General features: G+C 36.7%; 2 protein-coding genes across 2 annotated transcripts; one reads left to right on the top strand and one right to left on the bottom strand.

The window, feature by feature from the left end:
- Nucleotides 1-3,391: 3,391 nt before the first annotated feature.
- LOC145466771 (uncharacterized) lies at nucleotides 3,392-7,620 on the bottom strand. The gene is made up of 2 exons (XM_081450484.1): nucleotides 6,833-7,620; nucleotides 3,392-4,517 (listed from the first exon to the last, which is right to left on the bottom strand). Exons 1-2 carry the CDS (start codon nucleotides 7,013-7,015, stop codon nucleotides 4,089-4,091), a joined length of 612 nt encoding a protein of 203 aa, XP_081306610.1. The 5' UTR covers nucleotides 7,016-7,620; the 3' UTR covers nucleotides 3,392-4,088.
- An 80-nt stretch (nucleotides 7,621-7,700) lies between these two features.
- LOC145466770 (uncharacterized) lies at nucleotides 7,701-13,305 on the top strand. Its single transcript, XM_081450483.1, has 2 exons — nucleotides 7,701-7,989; nucleotides 9,335-13,305. The coding sequence occupies exons 1-2, from the start codon at nucleotides 7,813-7,815 to the stop codon at nucleotides 9,770-9,772; spliced, it is 615 nt and encodes a 204-aa protein (XP_081306609.1). The 5' UTR covers nucleotides 7,701-7,812; the 3' UTR covers nucleotides 9,773-13,305.
- The last annotated feature ends 525 nt before the right edge of the window (nucleotides 13,306-13,830 follow it).

Below are 13,830 nucleotides of genomic sequence, written 5' to 3' on the forward strand. Positions count from 1 at the left end.
ATGTTTAATGACCGATCAGGTGGATTTGTGTGTGGCCAGTTTCTTTCAAGTTAGGTTCATTGACAGAAAGAAAATCAAGAGTGTATCAACTCATTGCTTGGAAAATAGATTAGTAGCTGTAGTAGTTATAAAATAATTTTGTCATCATCCACAATTTTGGCTTCTCTATAGTTAGCGCCCCGTTGCTAAGGTGACAGAGAGCAGTTAAACAGACCAGCCGGAAATCAGTCTGTTGATTAAGGCTGATAGTTATACTAAAACCCTCCGACACTTGATTCATATTCGTTAACTTCAAATATGTTGGGTTCTTTAAGGATCACGCAAAGGTACAGTGAATATCGCAATGCATGTACATTAAAAATATGTATAAACTCCAGTAACCGATGAGGATTTTTTTTTTCAAATTCAATTTCAAGCACTTATTCATAATTGAACAAGACAGTCTTATTTTCTAATTAAATATTCTAGCATTCAATTTTGAAAAAAAAAATTCTTGTATATCCTGTTTAGTTTTCTTATATATTCAAGCGCAGAAAGAATTGGAATATATTTGTCGCGTCCGTTATCAAATAGTCAGGCAATATGAATTATACCTTGCATGCGAAGCCGAAAGCCTGAAATAACGTCATGAAACCTTTAAAACGAAATGTCTCGGGGTTTGTTTTTAACATGATACAGAATCTTAAATAGAAACTTGTAAAGCATGATTCAAAACTTGTTTTCAAGCGAAATTAAAAATGAAAATTAGCTCAGAAAAAGATCGTCTACTTTGTGGCTACATGTAACGATGGTAAACCGAAAGAAGTGGCTCATACTTTGAAAGACTCGAGGTAAAACCCGCAGGCTTCTTCTCCAAGTCAGCACCCGATTGAAATTGTTCGAGCTGTCCCCTCACATTTTCAATAATTTACCAGGAAGAAATGGTTCGAGTAGGAGTGTTGGACAAGTCGACTGGCACAAAAAACGCGGCCGGCGTTTTGTATCCAATGTTGTAAACACGATGTGTGTAATTGTCTCTCGAAACTTCTATATTACCTTGGTTTACGTAACTGATCTTCCTTTGAAAACGTTTAAACTTGCCTAAGGTAAATATTAATTCTCTCCCCCACTCCGCTTTATTTATGAAGGGAAATATTTTCATGCAATTTAAATGAAAGTATATAAGTAGTTTACACATCCCTTCAAAGTCTTTCAGCAGGTCTTTTCTCTGGCATCGAAGTGGCGCAAATATTTTTTGTCTATTTTTTATCTAACGGTTAATCTTTCTTAGTTTTAAATCCCCCATCGCGCTGGGAGGTATAACATTACTCTATTCCGCGGGAAACATACTACATATTTTGCACAAATGAACGCAGAGATTAAAAAATTAGGCTTTCGGGGCTCCCTAATCATGCTACAAGGGGAAAATTGAAACTCAAAAAAATCTGTACTAACGTTTAACAATAATATGCGAAAATTAGCTCTTATTATTCGGATTTGAACAAAATAACTACAAGGTATAAAGGTAAGCAATCATAATAATTGCTTCCCATAAGATCCAAATAATAATAATAATGGTAATAATTTTCTTCCCTATGTTTTTGTTTCTTTGTAGGTGGTGTGAGTCTGTGATGCGAAGACACAAAAACGTGGTATAATTATCTCATTTTTTTTTAATATTGGAAAATGAAAACTGGAACTTGTCAACACTGCAACGATTTTTTGGGAACTTACTCAAGTAAAGTTACATCGCAAGTTGCAATTTTTCTTAAGCAAACTGTCCTAATCAATACCTAACGTGGTTCAGTGGCCTTGTTCACGCCTCTTCTGTCTTCTTCCACTTCCTCGCCGGTGATTCCCGCGGCATTTATCTCAAGATCTGTGCCCATAGGGAGGTCACGTGGGTCATAAGAGGGAGATATATTTAGGCCCTCGCCCTTTAAAGCACCAGCTCCCTCGCCATCGCTTCAGTTGGGCCTCCTTGTATGGCCTTTAACAGGCTTGTTCTGACTAGTCCTTTCATCCAGGCTAGAAGCGCGATGAGAGCTTGATGGAGCTGTCATACAGCTTTGGTTCACTCTTGCTACTTTGATTGTACTGCGCCAGTGCCTCTGTCTTCTGGTTTCGTATTCTTACTTCTTAAATTTCTGCTTAGTCTTCGGTCTTTTTCCAGTATTTGTATTCTTTGTTCCATCCTTTTCTTTCTTTTTAGACAACTTCAGTTCATTAATTTTGACACAAAATTAACAAAAATCATAGCGTATAGCCTAGGTTGGTGGGCAGGGGAAGTCGTGATTTCTTGCACCACTCCCCCAAACGTCTCCATCTATAGGCTGTAGGGCTATAGATGATCTATAGGTGGGCTCTTTGTAACTGAAACCAGGAGGAGTTTAGGTTATTATTTCGTCCTTAGGCTTAATCCTCTTTGTCCTACGTAGCACGGATGAACGCTGTCACAAAGGAATGTCAATGCTGTCTGCCAGATAACCACCTTTGACTCTGGCTCCAAATGCACCAAGCCTGGTGTGTCTTTTCTTGTTTCACTGAGCTTCTCCATGTCTCTTTGGACCAATCTCATTTCCTCGTCCCTGCAGGAGCTCATCTCATCGTAGCCCTGGGGATGGTGTTCAGAGTCATTCTGTTGATGTGTCCAATCACCACCACCTCTTCCTTTTAATCTGAATTCATCGGGGCGGATACAGAATTTTAGAGAAGGGGGTTTGAGATACGGACCCTGAAAGACTGTCCCCTGTAGGGGGTTCCGGGGGCATCCGTCCACGGAAAACTTCTAAAACTGAGGTCCTCAGAAATGCGATTTCCAACGTCCTGAGGCCAAGTCAGCTTGATATATTGTACCATTTTTTTAAATTTATTACCCCTTCCCCCTAGATCCGACCCAGCTTTTCATAGTGTTCAAAAATGAGACAACTGGAGATGGAGTTGCAAGCCCACTAAACGTCGACCCCAAATCCACAATTACCTCTATTGGTTGTTGAAACCAGTACGAATTAATAATACATAAATATGTACATTACAGTGTGAGGTGCGGTGGCCTCATGGTCAGTGCACTCGACTCCAGAACAAAAGGTCTCGGTTTGAGCTCTTGCCGGGAAGGGAACACTGCATTGTGTTCTTGGGAAAACACTTCACTCTCACAGAGCCTCTCTTCACCCAGGTGTATAAGTGGGTGCCAGCTATCCAGGAGGGTGGGGGGGGGGGGGGGATAGAAATGTTCCTAGTCACTTTATGCTATGTTTCAGCTCCAACCTTATGGGCCACTTGGCTTGTATGCAGACTTAGCCATTTACGTTACATTACATTCAAATGTTCTTTTGTTTTCCCTTAATAGTATGTACATTTTAATGAAAATTAAGGCCCTATTTCCCTTGCAGGGAAAAGGACATTATGCTGATTAATTAAAATGTCTCATTTAATAGCGAACTGCATACTCGCATATTTTAACTATGAATGTTTCTATCTGAAGTTATATGACTCTATATAAAATATTCGTTAAACTCAAAATATACTTCTTATTTTCTTATTCATATCCATACATTCCTATCAATGTTTGTTTGAAAATTTACTGTAACATTTAAGCATAACCATGAAGATAGGCAGTACCTCATCACTCCTGCCCCACGAAAAGAAAAGCTATTGCCCCAAATAATGATGCAGCTTATCTGCAAGAGCATCTAGAAACAAATTCTTAAATTTCTATAAATTGCATTTTGTTGAGAATTACATGCCACAATTGAATACAAAAAAAAAACATATTCTTGTGATTCAATGACTCTGTTTGTGGTTATATATTAAGAGACCACATTCTTTTACTATAATTTTTCTCTTTTCATGCTTAACTCTGAAACCTGAAAATACTTTCTCCAAAATTTGATTTCTATTATATTTTCTATTTTTGATTTTTGAGTGCAGTTTATCTGTAAGTGTACAGTAGCTTTTATCATCTGCAAATGTTTAGAACATTTTGCCATCCACAATGGTGTACGTGACTGTACACATTATTAACTAAGATGAGATGTGAGAAGAAATCAGATATTACATTTTGACCTGCGCACTCAGCAAATATAAAAGATAAAGTATTACATATTGCGTTAAGAACAGCAACCACTTTTCCAATGCCTAACCATTGGCTGTGGATTTTCTAGCTCCACAGTCTGAGATGTCGATGACTGTTCTTGATTCACTTTCTCGACCAACATCTCTGCAATGCTTTTAAAAGTATCTTGAACACCTTCCCCTGTCTTTGCTGATGTACGGACACTAAGGCAGCATTCATTTGCATTGTTAAATAACTCAGTGGTTTCAGTGGATATCTGACATTCTAAGTCCTTTTTGTTGCCGACGAGTATTTTCAATGCGTCTGGAGCATGTTCTTCTAGATCCCGAATCCAGTGACCTAAATAGTGCATGGACGAAGGCTCATCGACACTATAAACAAAAATTGCTGCATGAGATCCACGATAGTAGTTATTTGTAATTGTGCGGAATCTTTCCACTCCTGCAGTGTCCCAGACACCAAGCTGTATAACAAAAAGATACTCTGATCAGAACAACTTTATCAGCAATGTTGGCTTTTGAGAGAAGGTAAGAATAAAAGAAGAGTGCTCTAAGCGTTGTCACTATCCAGTTATGTGCTTTGAGTATTCTCAAGATATAGCTTGTCAAGTTTTTCTCATAGCAGCACATTCAGTTATTAGGAGAAATAACACTGTTGATGTATACAGTATGGTTATTAATTTTGTGTCAGAAGAATATCACCTTTTGTGATACATTTCTGTTTTGTGTTCATAGTAATTGGCTTGAACCCAGGAGTATCAGTAGTTGGTATAGTGTGATCATCTGCGTGAGGGTAGTTCTGAAAAGAACTTTTGTTGGTGACTAACATCTCGACAACCTGACCTCATTAAGTACCCTAACCCAGATGATCAAACTATAAAAACTAATTTTCTGTTATTCAAGGATAACGTCATTTCATCCCCTGAGGTATTTGGAGACTACATGTATTCTCTCAATTTCATCATTGAGATATATAATGCCATTAAGCACAAATATACATGATTGTAGCAGAGTTTTTTTTTACAAGCCAAGGTCATTCTTTTGTGTTCTTAGAGAAAGCACTTTACTCTCAGACTGCTTCTTTAAATTCTTAAAAAGGAGTACGGTAATAGGAAAGGATGACTTCTGTCAGTGATATTTAAACACCATCTAGTGATCTACCAACATTCCTAGCCTTACTTCATACTACAGAGACTAGAGTTAGGTGCCAGGAGATAATTATTAACTTACACCTGCCAAAAATATTGCACTTTTCTGCTCTTCAGGCCATTGGGTATGCATGTATGGTATCTGGATCAATCTTAATTCAGGTATATGGTATTTTTTTGTTGTCACAATTTGGGTATCTAGTTTTTCCTGAATTTTAAGTATTCAGTATATGCATGTAGACATGAATTAACTGTATAAGATATTATGTTAGGTATATCTTAAGAAACAAAAATCAGGCATAGTGGTATCCCACTGACCCCCTTTCCCCCCCTCCACCCCCTGCCCCCCTCGCCTCTCTGGCTGGTTGACACTTGCTTATAAAATGATAGGCCCCTAAAATGGCACCCTCCTACACCAAACGCTACGCTGCACTGTTAGCTATGTAGCATTCGGTGTACAAGTAGGACAAACCAACTGTATACGAGGTACTAAGATGGACACTTGCAGGTTGATATAAAAAAATTGAGCCTTTTTTGCTATAACTGCGCAGTTTCAGGAAACATCCATACCCTCCCTACATAAGGTCAGTGAAATAAGTAATGAATCCCTCACTCAAATTTCAAGTACAGAAGGGTGGTCGTTTCAAACCAAAGAACCTCGGCTGCTGCTGGGGGTATGAGGTAAGATCCCAGGGGCGGTAGCCTGCAAGCAGGCTCACTTTTGAGACACGCACATGGGCAGCAAAGAACAAGCAATCCGGCAGGAAGGAGTCTGGTGAAGAGGTGCCAAGAAAGTGAGCCTGCCTTGATCTGTGTAATTTTTCATTTCTGCTACGCCTAAGTGAAGTGAAATACCATTGGTCAAAAAGCGGGAAAGGTGAGCAAACTGTCAATCTATTATTTTTGATGAGGAGCAATTAGATCTCCATGGAGTCAGTAATTTACCAAAGGTTCTGGCAATAAAAAATAAGTCGTCCACATCTGGAGTCAGCAGGAAAGAGTTGAGTGTGCGTATTACTGATGTTTTAACAATGTTCCAGTATATTTCTGGTGAAATTTCAAACCAAAGAGGGGGCAGGAAATAGCAGTTGAAAGTATGTTGATGGATGTGGGCCTGCTCAGGCTAAGGGGGGGGGGGGGGGGGGGACTCCCATATAAAATGGATGGGTGTGCTCTTCATAACTTTTAGGAGTTAAAAAAGGGTTTTTGGTACCTCTTAGTTATTTTTTCCTCAAAAAGGTGGTAAATATATAGAGGAGATATTTTAAAATTATCATATCGAAATTAAGTTATAACTAATAATAAGCCGGCTTAATTAAGACCTTACGATGAGCTTATGTTTGGATTTCAGCTTAGTTAAGGCTTCCGGTGATCAGCTGACAGTCACAAAAAAGTAAGCGTACATATTATGTAAGCTAGTTGACACTTTTCAGCAAGCAGAGAAAGAGAACGTGAAAAGAAATTGTCCCACAATTGCTGATCCAACAAACTGGAAAAGATAGCATGTAGAATATACATGAAAGAGTTTAAGTAACGTATATCCTTTCTATTCTGCCAAGTAGCTAGTATTCTGTATTTACAGCTAAAAATATAAGCTCAATATTAAAACGACGGCTTTCAAATTCACTTACCGTCACTTGTTGGTCGCCAACCTTAACGTACAAAGAGAAGCTATCAATTCCCACTGTACTTTTCCTACCGTCGCTGAATGAGTTTTCCTTTGCGCGATGAAAAATTGCTGTCTTTCCAACCCCTGCTTCCCCCAACAAGATCACTTTGAAAAGAGGACCCTTTTCGACATTTAGACCCGCCATATTGCTCTCCTCTTGTCCCTACCCGACTGGACACGGACAAAAAGTGTTTTCAACAGGGGAGGGAGACGGGTAACTGTTGCATAGCTATAGATCAAGCTGAATGTCACCAGTTTCTCTAAAGTGCTCGTAGTGAAGAAATGGGAAAAAAAATAATTATGTGAAAGAGGAAATTTACTTTTCCCTGCGACTTGCATGCAAGCCCCATCGGGTAGTCGCACTAGTACTAGTTGTTGTTATAATAATAATAATAATAATAATAATAATAATAATAATAATAATAATAATAATAATAATAATAATAATAATAATAATAATAAACTCTATACAAAGGCAAGCAGAACAATTCAAACAAGAACTAGACCTAACAATACCAGATACTACAAAAGATAACCTTGCTAGGTACAGCACACATTTTGAGGAGGGTGCTATCAAGCTAAAAACTGGCTATCCCCTAGTGCCCCAGGACCATCGTTTAGTCTCGGCCCTAAGGACTCTAAGCAAACATTACGTGAGGACGATAATAATAATAATAATAATAATAATAATAATAATAATAATAATAATAATAATAATAATAATAACAATAATAATAATAATAATAATAACAATAATAATAATAATAATAATAATAATAATAATATCCTCCCTGTGCCACCCCACTGTGTAAGACTGTGTTGTGTGCAATTTTCTCAACCTCATCCCCAGGGTCCTCTCTCTACCCTGAGAGAGAACCCTGGGAACCAGGTTGGTGATTTCTGCGAAAAAGTAGAACCACGTCAACGTCGACAGCAAATATCATGGCCGAAGAGGAGAGTATTCGGCTGTACAAAATCGTGCTGGCTGGTGATCTCGGTGTAGGCAAGACCTCCATATTTCAAAGGTACGACATCAACAAGTTTTTTGAGAACAAGGAATCGACGTTTGGCCTGGACAAGTTGACCAAAGATGTTAAAGTGGACGGAAAGCGATGCAAGGTTAGTTGGATCGAAGCTATTCGAATTTATCTGATGTAGAATCGCAACATTAACAGATCAAGGGATTATGATATGAATACCTCACGTTTTGTTAAGAATATGCATTGGATATTTGCCATACTAAAACATCATGACCACGGTACAACCTAAGGAAAGTGCCTCAAATTTTGATGCAAGCTATTCACTCAGAAGTTATGCACATTTTTTCAAACCTATTTGGCTTTCAGTATTTAGTTTCATGCAGATGTTTTTCAATAGCTACATAACTTAAACTGCATAGGACTTAAAGAAGTATTTTAAAAAAATACTGAGTTAACTGTGATTGTTTAAAAGCACACGGAGTAGAATACTTCTGGAAAACACTGCATGTGCCATTGTGAACAAGATTTTGTTTTAAAAAAAAGAAAAGAAAACATAATTTAAAGGAAAAAAATCATTTCCTTGTTTCCACGTATTACTGCACCTGGAAAGAACATGTGCAATTAGGAATTTAAACTTGAGCAATTAATGTGTGTTTATATATAAATGGACCAACCAATCACATTTTATTCCTGCGGCATGTTGAAAAGTGAGATAGTTTGCATGTAATGGAATGAGCCAATTGGCTTAATGGCTTATGTTCTCAGGTGTGTTTAATGTACTGTGTTGTCATAGTTTCTTAAAAAGCTAAAGTTGAGCTTCAACACTTTGTGACCTGGGGCACAATTTGCAGGCTGTTGTTAAAAAACTTTGCAAATATGATGAAAAAGATCCTCCAGAAAGGAAGGAGCTTGAGAAGGGAATCTCTGTCTCGCATTGTAGGACGTGAATATAGGTAACCATTAAAGGGAAGTCTGTTAGTGGATGTTTCACTGGCTGAGAAATAAGATGAATTACCAGTAATTCAGCCTCAATTGCCCTAAATTCATGTTGCAGTGTATAAATGTTTTTGTATGGCAATTCTATAACTGTGAAAATTTCCATAGACTGTAGGGAAGATAGAGGGGTGGTCAGAAGTTTCCATGTTCCATTCTCTTTTCTATTCCCGTGACAAACATGGCCAATTTTTTCAAGTTTATCATTTCACCATTTTATAATCCTCCTAAGTCTTAGTCAGTTTAAGCCATTCTTGTTTATTTTCATTTTCTATTCCATAGAAAACTATTGAAGTGACCTTCAAAAAGTAATAAGAAAAATGACATGAAATATTGTGACATTGCTCCTTCAAGGCCTTGAATTTTGATTTTCAAATTCAAGCACTTTCAAGTTGTATGCAAAACCTGTACTGTAAGCTGACTATGAGATGAACTCAGTGACCTTAAGTACATGTAATTGACTAATTATTGTTATTTTGAATCTTTACAAGGTTAATGTGTGGGATACAGCAGGAATGGAACGAACAAGGTCCCTAACATCAAACTACTACCGTGGTTCTCAAGCTGTTATCCTTGTGTATGCTATTGATGACATGTACTCTCTGACTGTGTTACGCAACTGGATAGTTGACATAACAAAGGATGCCCAAGACGCCTTGAAATTTCTTGTTGGCAATAAAATAGATCTTGCAGATGAAGTATCACAAGTCGATGATCAACTAGCAGAGTCATTTTGCAAGAACAATGGAATACAAAAATTGTATAGAGTTTCGGCCAAGACTGGTGCTGGAGTCAAAGAGATGTTTGATGACGTTGTAAAGATGTTGATATCCAATAAGGAGTCCACTGTAATACGGGATAAAAGTGCCTTTTCAGTCTATGCGGATGACAGCAAGACATCAACCTCAAACAATGGCTGCCCATGTTGACAGATTTATAAACCATTCCAAAGTTATATTATATTATAAAAATTAACTTTTAAGGCAGGATTATGACACTAGCATGCAAATCAGATAGCATAGATTTCTAAACATAACTAGTGCATTGCTGTTAGTAAGTAGCCTCAATAAGTCTCCAGTGAGGGAGTACCATAGCTGAAGTCATAAAAGTGATTTAAGGATCAAGAAGCATTCATCCTATTCTCGCAGCTTCCAAGGTTTTATCCTAACCAACAAAGATTGTACTCTTCCTGGTCCAAACCGTATCTGCCTTTTGGGGGGCAGATGTTGACATCTCCCGTGATTTATTACAGTACAGATGCATGGCAACCTGGAATCTACTTGACGTCATCTATGCATGTATGCATCTGTCCTCTATCAAATCATATGTAAGAGCTATTCAAAATGCAAGAATTATGCAAGAATTATAAAACTTATATTGATGGCTCCTAGCCTTAGAGAGGGACAGTTTATTTTTCTTCTGAATTAAGACATGTTGGTGTGTATTATGTAGCATGGATTAATTCTGGTTTGGTTTATTGATGTGGATTATTATTTTCACTTGCATATTCTATTAAGCTTCTCTTGAACCCCAAGAGAATTGCAAATCGGTTAGAGAAATCAAAAGTTCAAAGATGTCAGGAATAAAATTACTAACAGTAAAACAAATCCAAGCAAGTCTAATATATAATAATAATTGGTCTTTCTGGTTTTTTACTAGGAAAATGTTCTTGCAGACATTCTTAAAAAATTCAGTTTTTGTACAAAATTATGTAGACTGGGGCATGTCCATCTTTAGTCAGCAAAGCAGCAAAAAAGAGGCAAGTACCATCCAGAAGGGGACTGCTAGCATTCTATTGATTATTAATATTGAAGGTTTTCATGCAAAAAGGGTGTACATCGCTTTTTGGGCCAATTTTTATTTTTTGCAGGATAGAGCTAATTTTTGGCAGACTGACTTGTTTTGACAAGAAAAGCATCATTGCATAATTGTTTGTTGATTTGCACTTCGTTTTCAAGAAATAACGTATGCAAAAAAACTCACTTTTCCAAGCGGTATCTTTTGGAGCGAATCCTTCGAAGGTAGATTTCAACGTGATGGAACTTAAACGGTTACTTTTAGCAGCTTCAACAGCACGGTTTTTTTTAAATAGATGTTTTTATTTTTGAAAGAAGTAGAGAAATAGAGCAGAAAAAAAAATTGACCAACCTCGTATCAAACCGGTGTTACAACAAAACAAACTCAAATCCGGCCCATTCAGCGCCTTATTTGCTTGCTCTAACAAAGCAACAGTAAGAGATTGGCGTAATTATATGAATAACAAAACTTGTATCGGTTTGAACAACTAGCGGCAAATGCCACACTTCAGTGACTTTGTTTTGCAAAACAAAAGGTTTCTCTTTTTTTTCGTTTAACAAAAGATCTCCAAAAGATACCCTTGGAAAACTGACTTTTTTTGCATACGTTATTTCAGTCCAAAACGAAGCGCAAATCAACAAAAACAATTACACAACAATGCTTTTCAAGTCAAAACAAGTCAGTCTGCCAAGAATTAGCTCAATCCTGAAAAAATGAAAATTGGCCCAAGAAGTGATATACGCCCTTTTTGCGCAAAAGCCTTCAATTGGTAATTGGAGGTCTCATACAATAGGCTACTTTCGTTAGATTAAAATTCAGCTTGATAGTGAGGCCTAGAGGACACAAACAAAAGAAATGAATAAACATGGTCATTCAATTTCCTTTGTTGGTGTCCTCTAAGCCTCACTACCAAGCTGAAATTTAATATATCGAAAACAGTCTATTTAGGGAGTAATCCTGGACATAACAATAATTATGAAATTATTATAATTTTCATTCGTGACCTGCTACTTACAAAAGACTGCCCAGAATTGTGCAGGGGAGTAAATACGATTATCCAAACTAATAATAATTATATATCTTACTGAGCAAGGTAGAGAATTAGACGTTTAATTAATTGCAAGAAGGTTAAAAATTCTAACACTTAATAACACTTAGAGATAAGGTTTTACAGTTCTTATCTTTTTTAAAATTAATGAATATTGGTATTTTACTCTTTTGGTCTTAATTCGTAATGATTATTTAGTGAATACTAAGAATTTCTGTGGCAGTACAATACTGAATTGATTTTGTTGTGTAGTCGCTTACTTCATGTACTTAAAATTATAAAAACTTATAACCCCTAGAGAAAGTTTTATTTACAATCCTTATTTTTTTAATCAAAAAAATACTCTGGTATTTTAATTTTGTGATCCCTTTCTTTAAAACGATTTACATGACATTTGGGGTACATATGTTTTTTGGTGATATTTGTGAAATACAGTTTCTGTTAATTTTCTTGTGTAGTGGCTTACTTCATATATAGCTACAACGGAGTTCAAACAGAAAAATGCTTAAAAAAAAAACAACAGAAAAAGGCTACAAGCATTCTGAATTTGATATGCAGTGGATACCCTTCTAGTTTAGATCTTGACTGTTTGAACATTCCCTTAAGTGCTTTGAATTTAATACTTTATCATTTGTGGTCATGGGAAAGGAGGAGAACAAACTTCCTATTATGTTGTGCTGCTTAACAATCACAGCTACACTGTGTTTCTGGTTAACCTGTTAGCTTGAATCCATATTTAGCTGTAAAAAAAAAAAACACCTTTCAAACAGCCTGATAATGGGTGCAAAATTGAATGAGGAGCAAAATATATGGGGGGGGAGGGACTCTCAGGGGGTGGAATTAATGTTTGCTTGATCTATTGAAAATTTCATATTTTCTCTCTTCTTTCCTATTATTAAATTCTGTTGTTCCCTAACATTTTTTTTTTGTCAAAGTTCCCTTTAACAGTAAAGATAACATCCCTTATTCCCTCAAATAAATCTCAAAAGTAGCCCTTATTACCCTGAAATGAATGATGTTATTGTTTCCTAAAAACCCCTGGGAGGCCCTCACCTGCACATTCGGCTGCCATAATTTACGCTATATTAAATCAGAGGATGCCCAGGTTCATGATAGGACCACTCAGTCATGTCAGTTGTGCCAAAATTACCATAAAGATTTGCGTAAAACTTTTTTAGCTAAATTGGGTTGGCTACATTGTTGTCAGTGTTATTGTCACAGGCACGTTACTCAAAGAAAAGTGATGAGGGTTTTTTTTTTAAGTTAGCAAATTAAATGGGTATTTGGCTAATTTCAGTATTTTTTGGAGGGGGGGGGATGAGTAAAAGAATTTCTTTGATTTTGGTTTTGAGACGAGTGGGATATTCTCATAATAGTTGTTTACAATGTTGGAGATAAATTAAAAATTATTTAATCAGGTCCTTCTTTCTAATTCTGTTATTATTCTTTTAATAAAACTAAAATGCTAGAATATATGATTGCAAAATAATAATTATTACATGTAAGTGACTATGAAGTAAAAAAAAAGAAATAATTGCTGCTAATTTGAAAGACTTTTCAAAATAAACTGTGAGAATGACGTTTTCCTTTTTGAAATATCATCTTTCATTTTAGAGATATTTACCGTAGTTTCTCGGTTATAAGGCGCACTCGGCTATAAGACGCACCCCAAACTTGGCAACTTAATCATGCAAAGTTCCCAAACTGAAAATTATGTGAAAATACTCGGTTATAAGACGCACCAAGAAATGAAGAGTTCATAAAGATAAAATTTTATTCTCTTGGCACAATTAGCACGCGAACTCTCTGTAAACGTGAACAAATTTCAACAAAAGTGAAAAAGTCACACATTTAATGATATACACGAAAACAAAAGCTAAAAGTTCGCACCTCTAATGATAAACTTGCGTGTAAACAAACAACGCATACACGTTAATTTCAGCTTTCCTGCTCAGGAGACATATTTCGTTTTTTATAAAGATTCTAATAAATATTCAACGATCCGAGAACCAGAGATCCAGAACCTTGGAGTTCACCGGGAATAGAACAGTTCCAGTGTTGTCATGCGGTGCCGACAAGCAGAGTTTCACAGTTGCACTAACGGTGAAAGCGAACGGCGAGAAACTTCCCCCGAAGGTCATA

Source organism: Orbicella franksi, chromosome 13 (genome assembly GCF_964199315.1).
Source record: "Orbicella franksi chromosome 13, jaOrbFran1.1, whole genome shotgun sequence".
In the NCBI taxonomy this organism is placed as follows: Eukaryota; Metazoa; Cnidaria; class Anthozoa; order Scleractinia; family Merulinidae; genus Orbicella; species Orbicella franksi.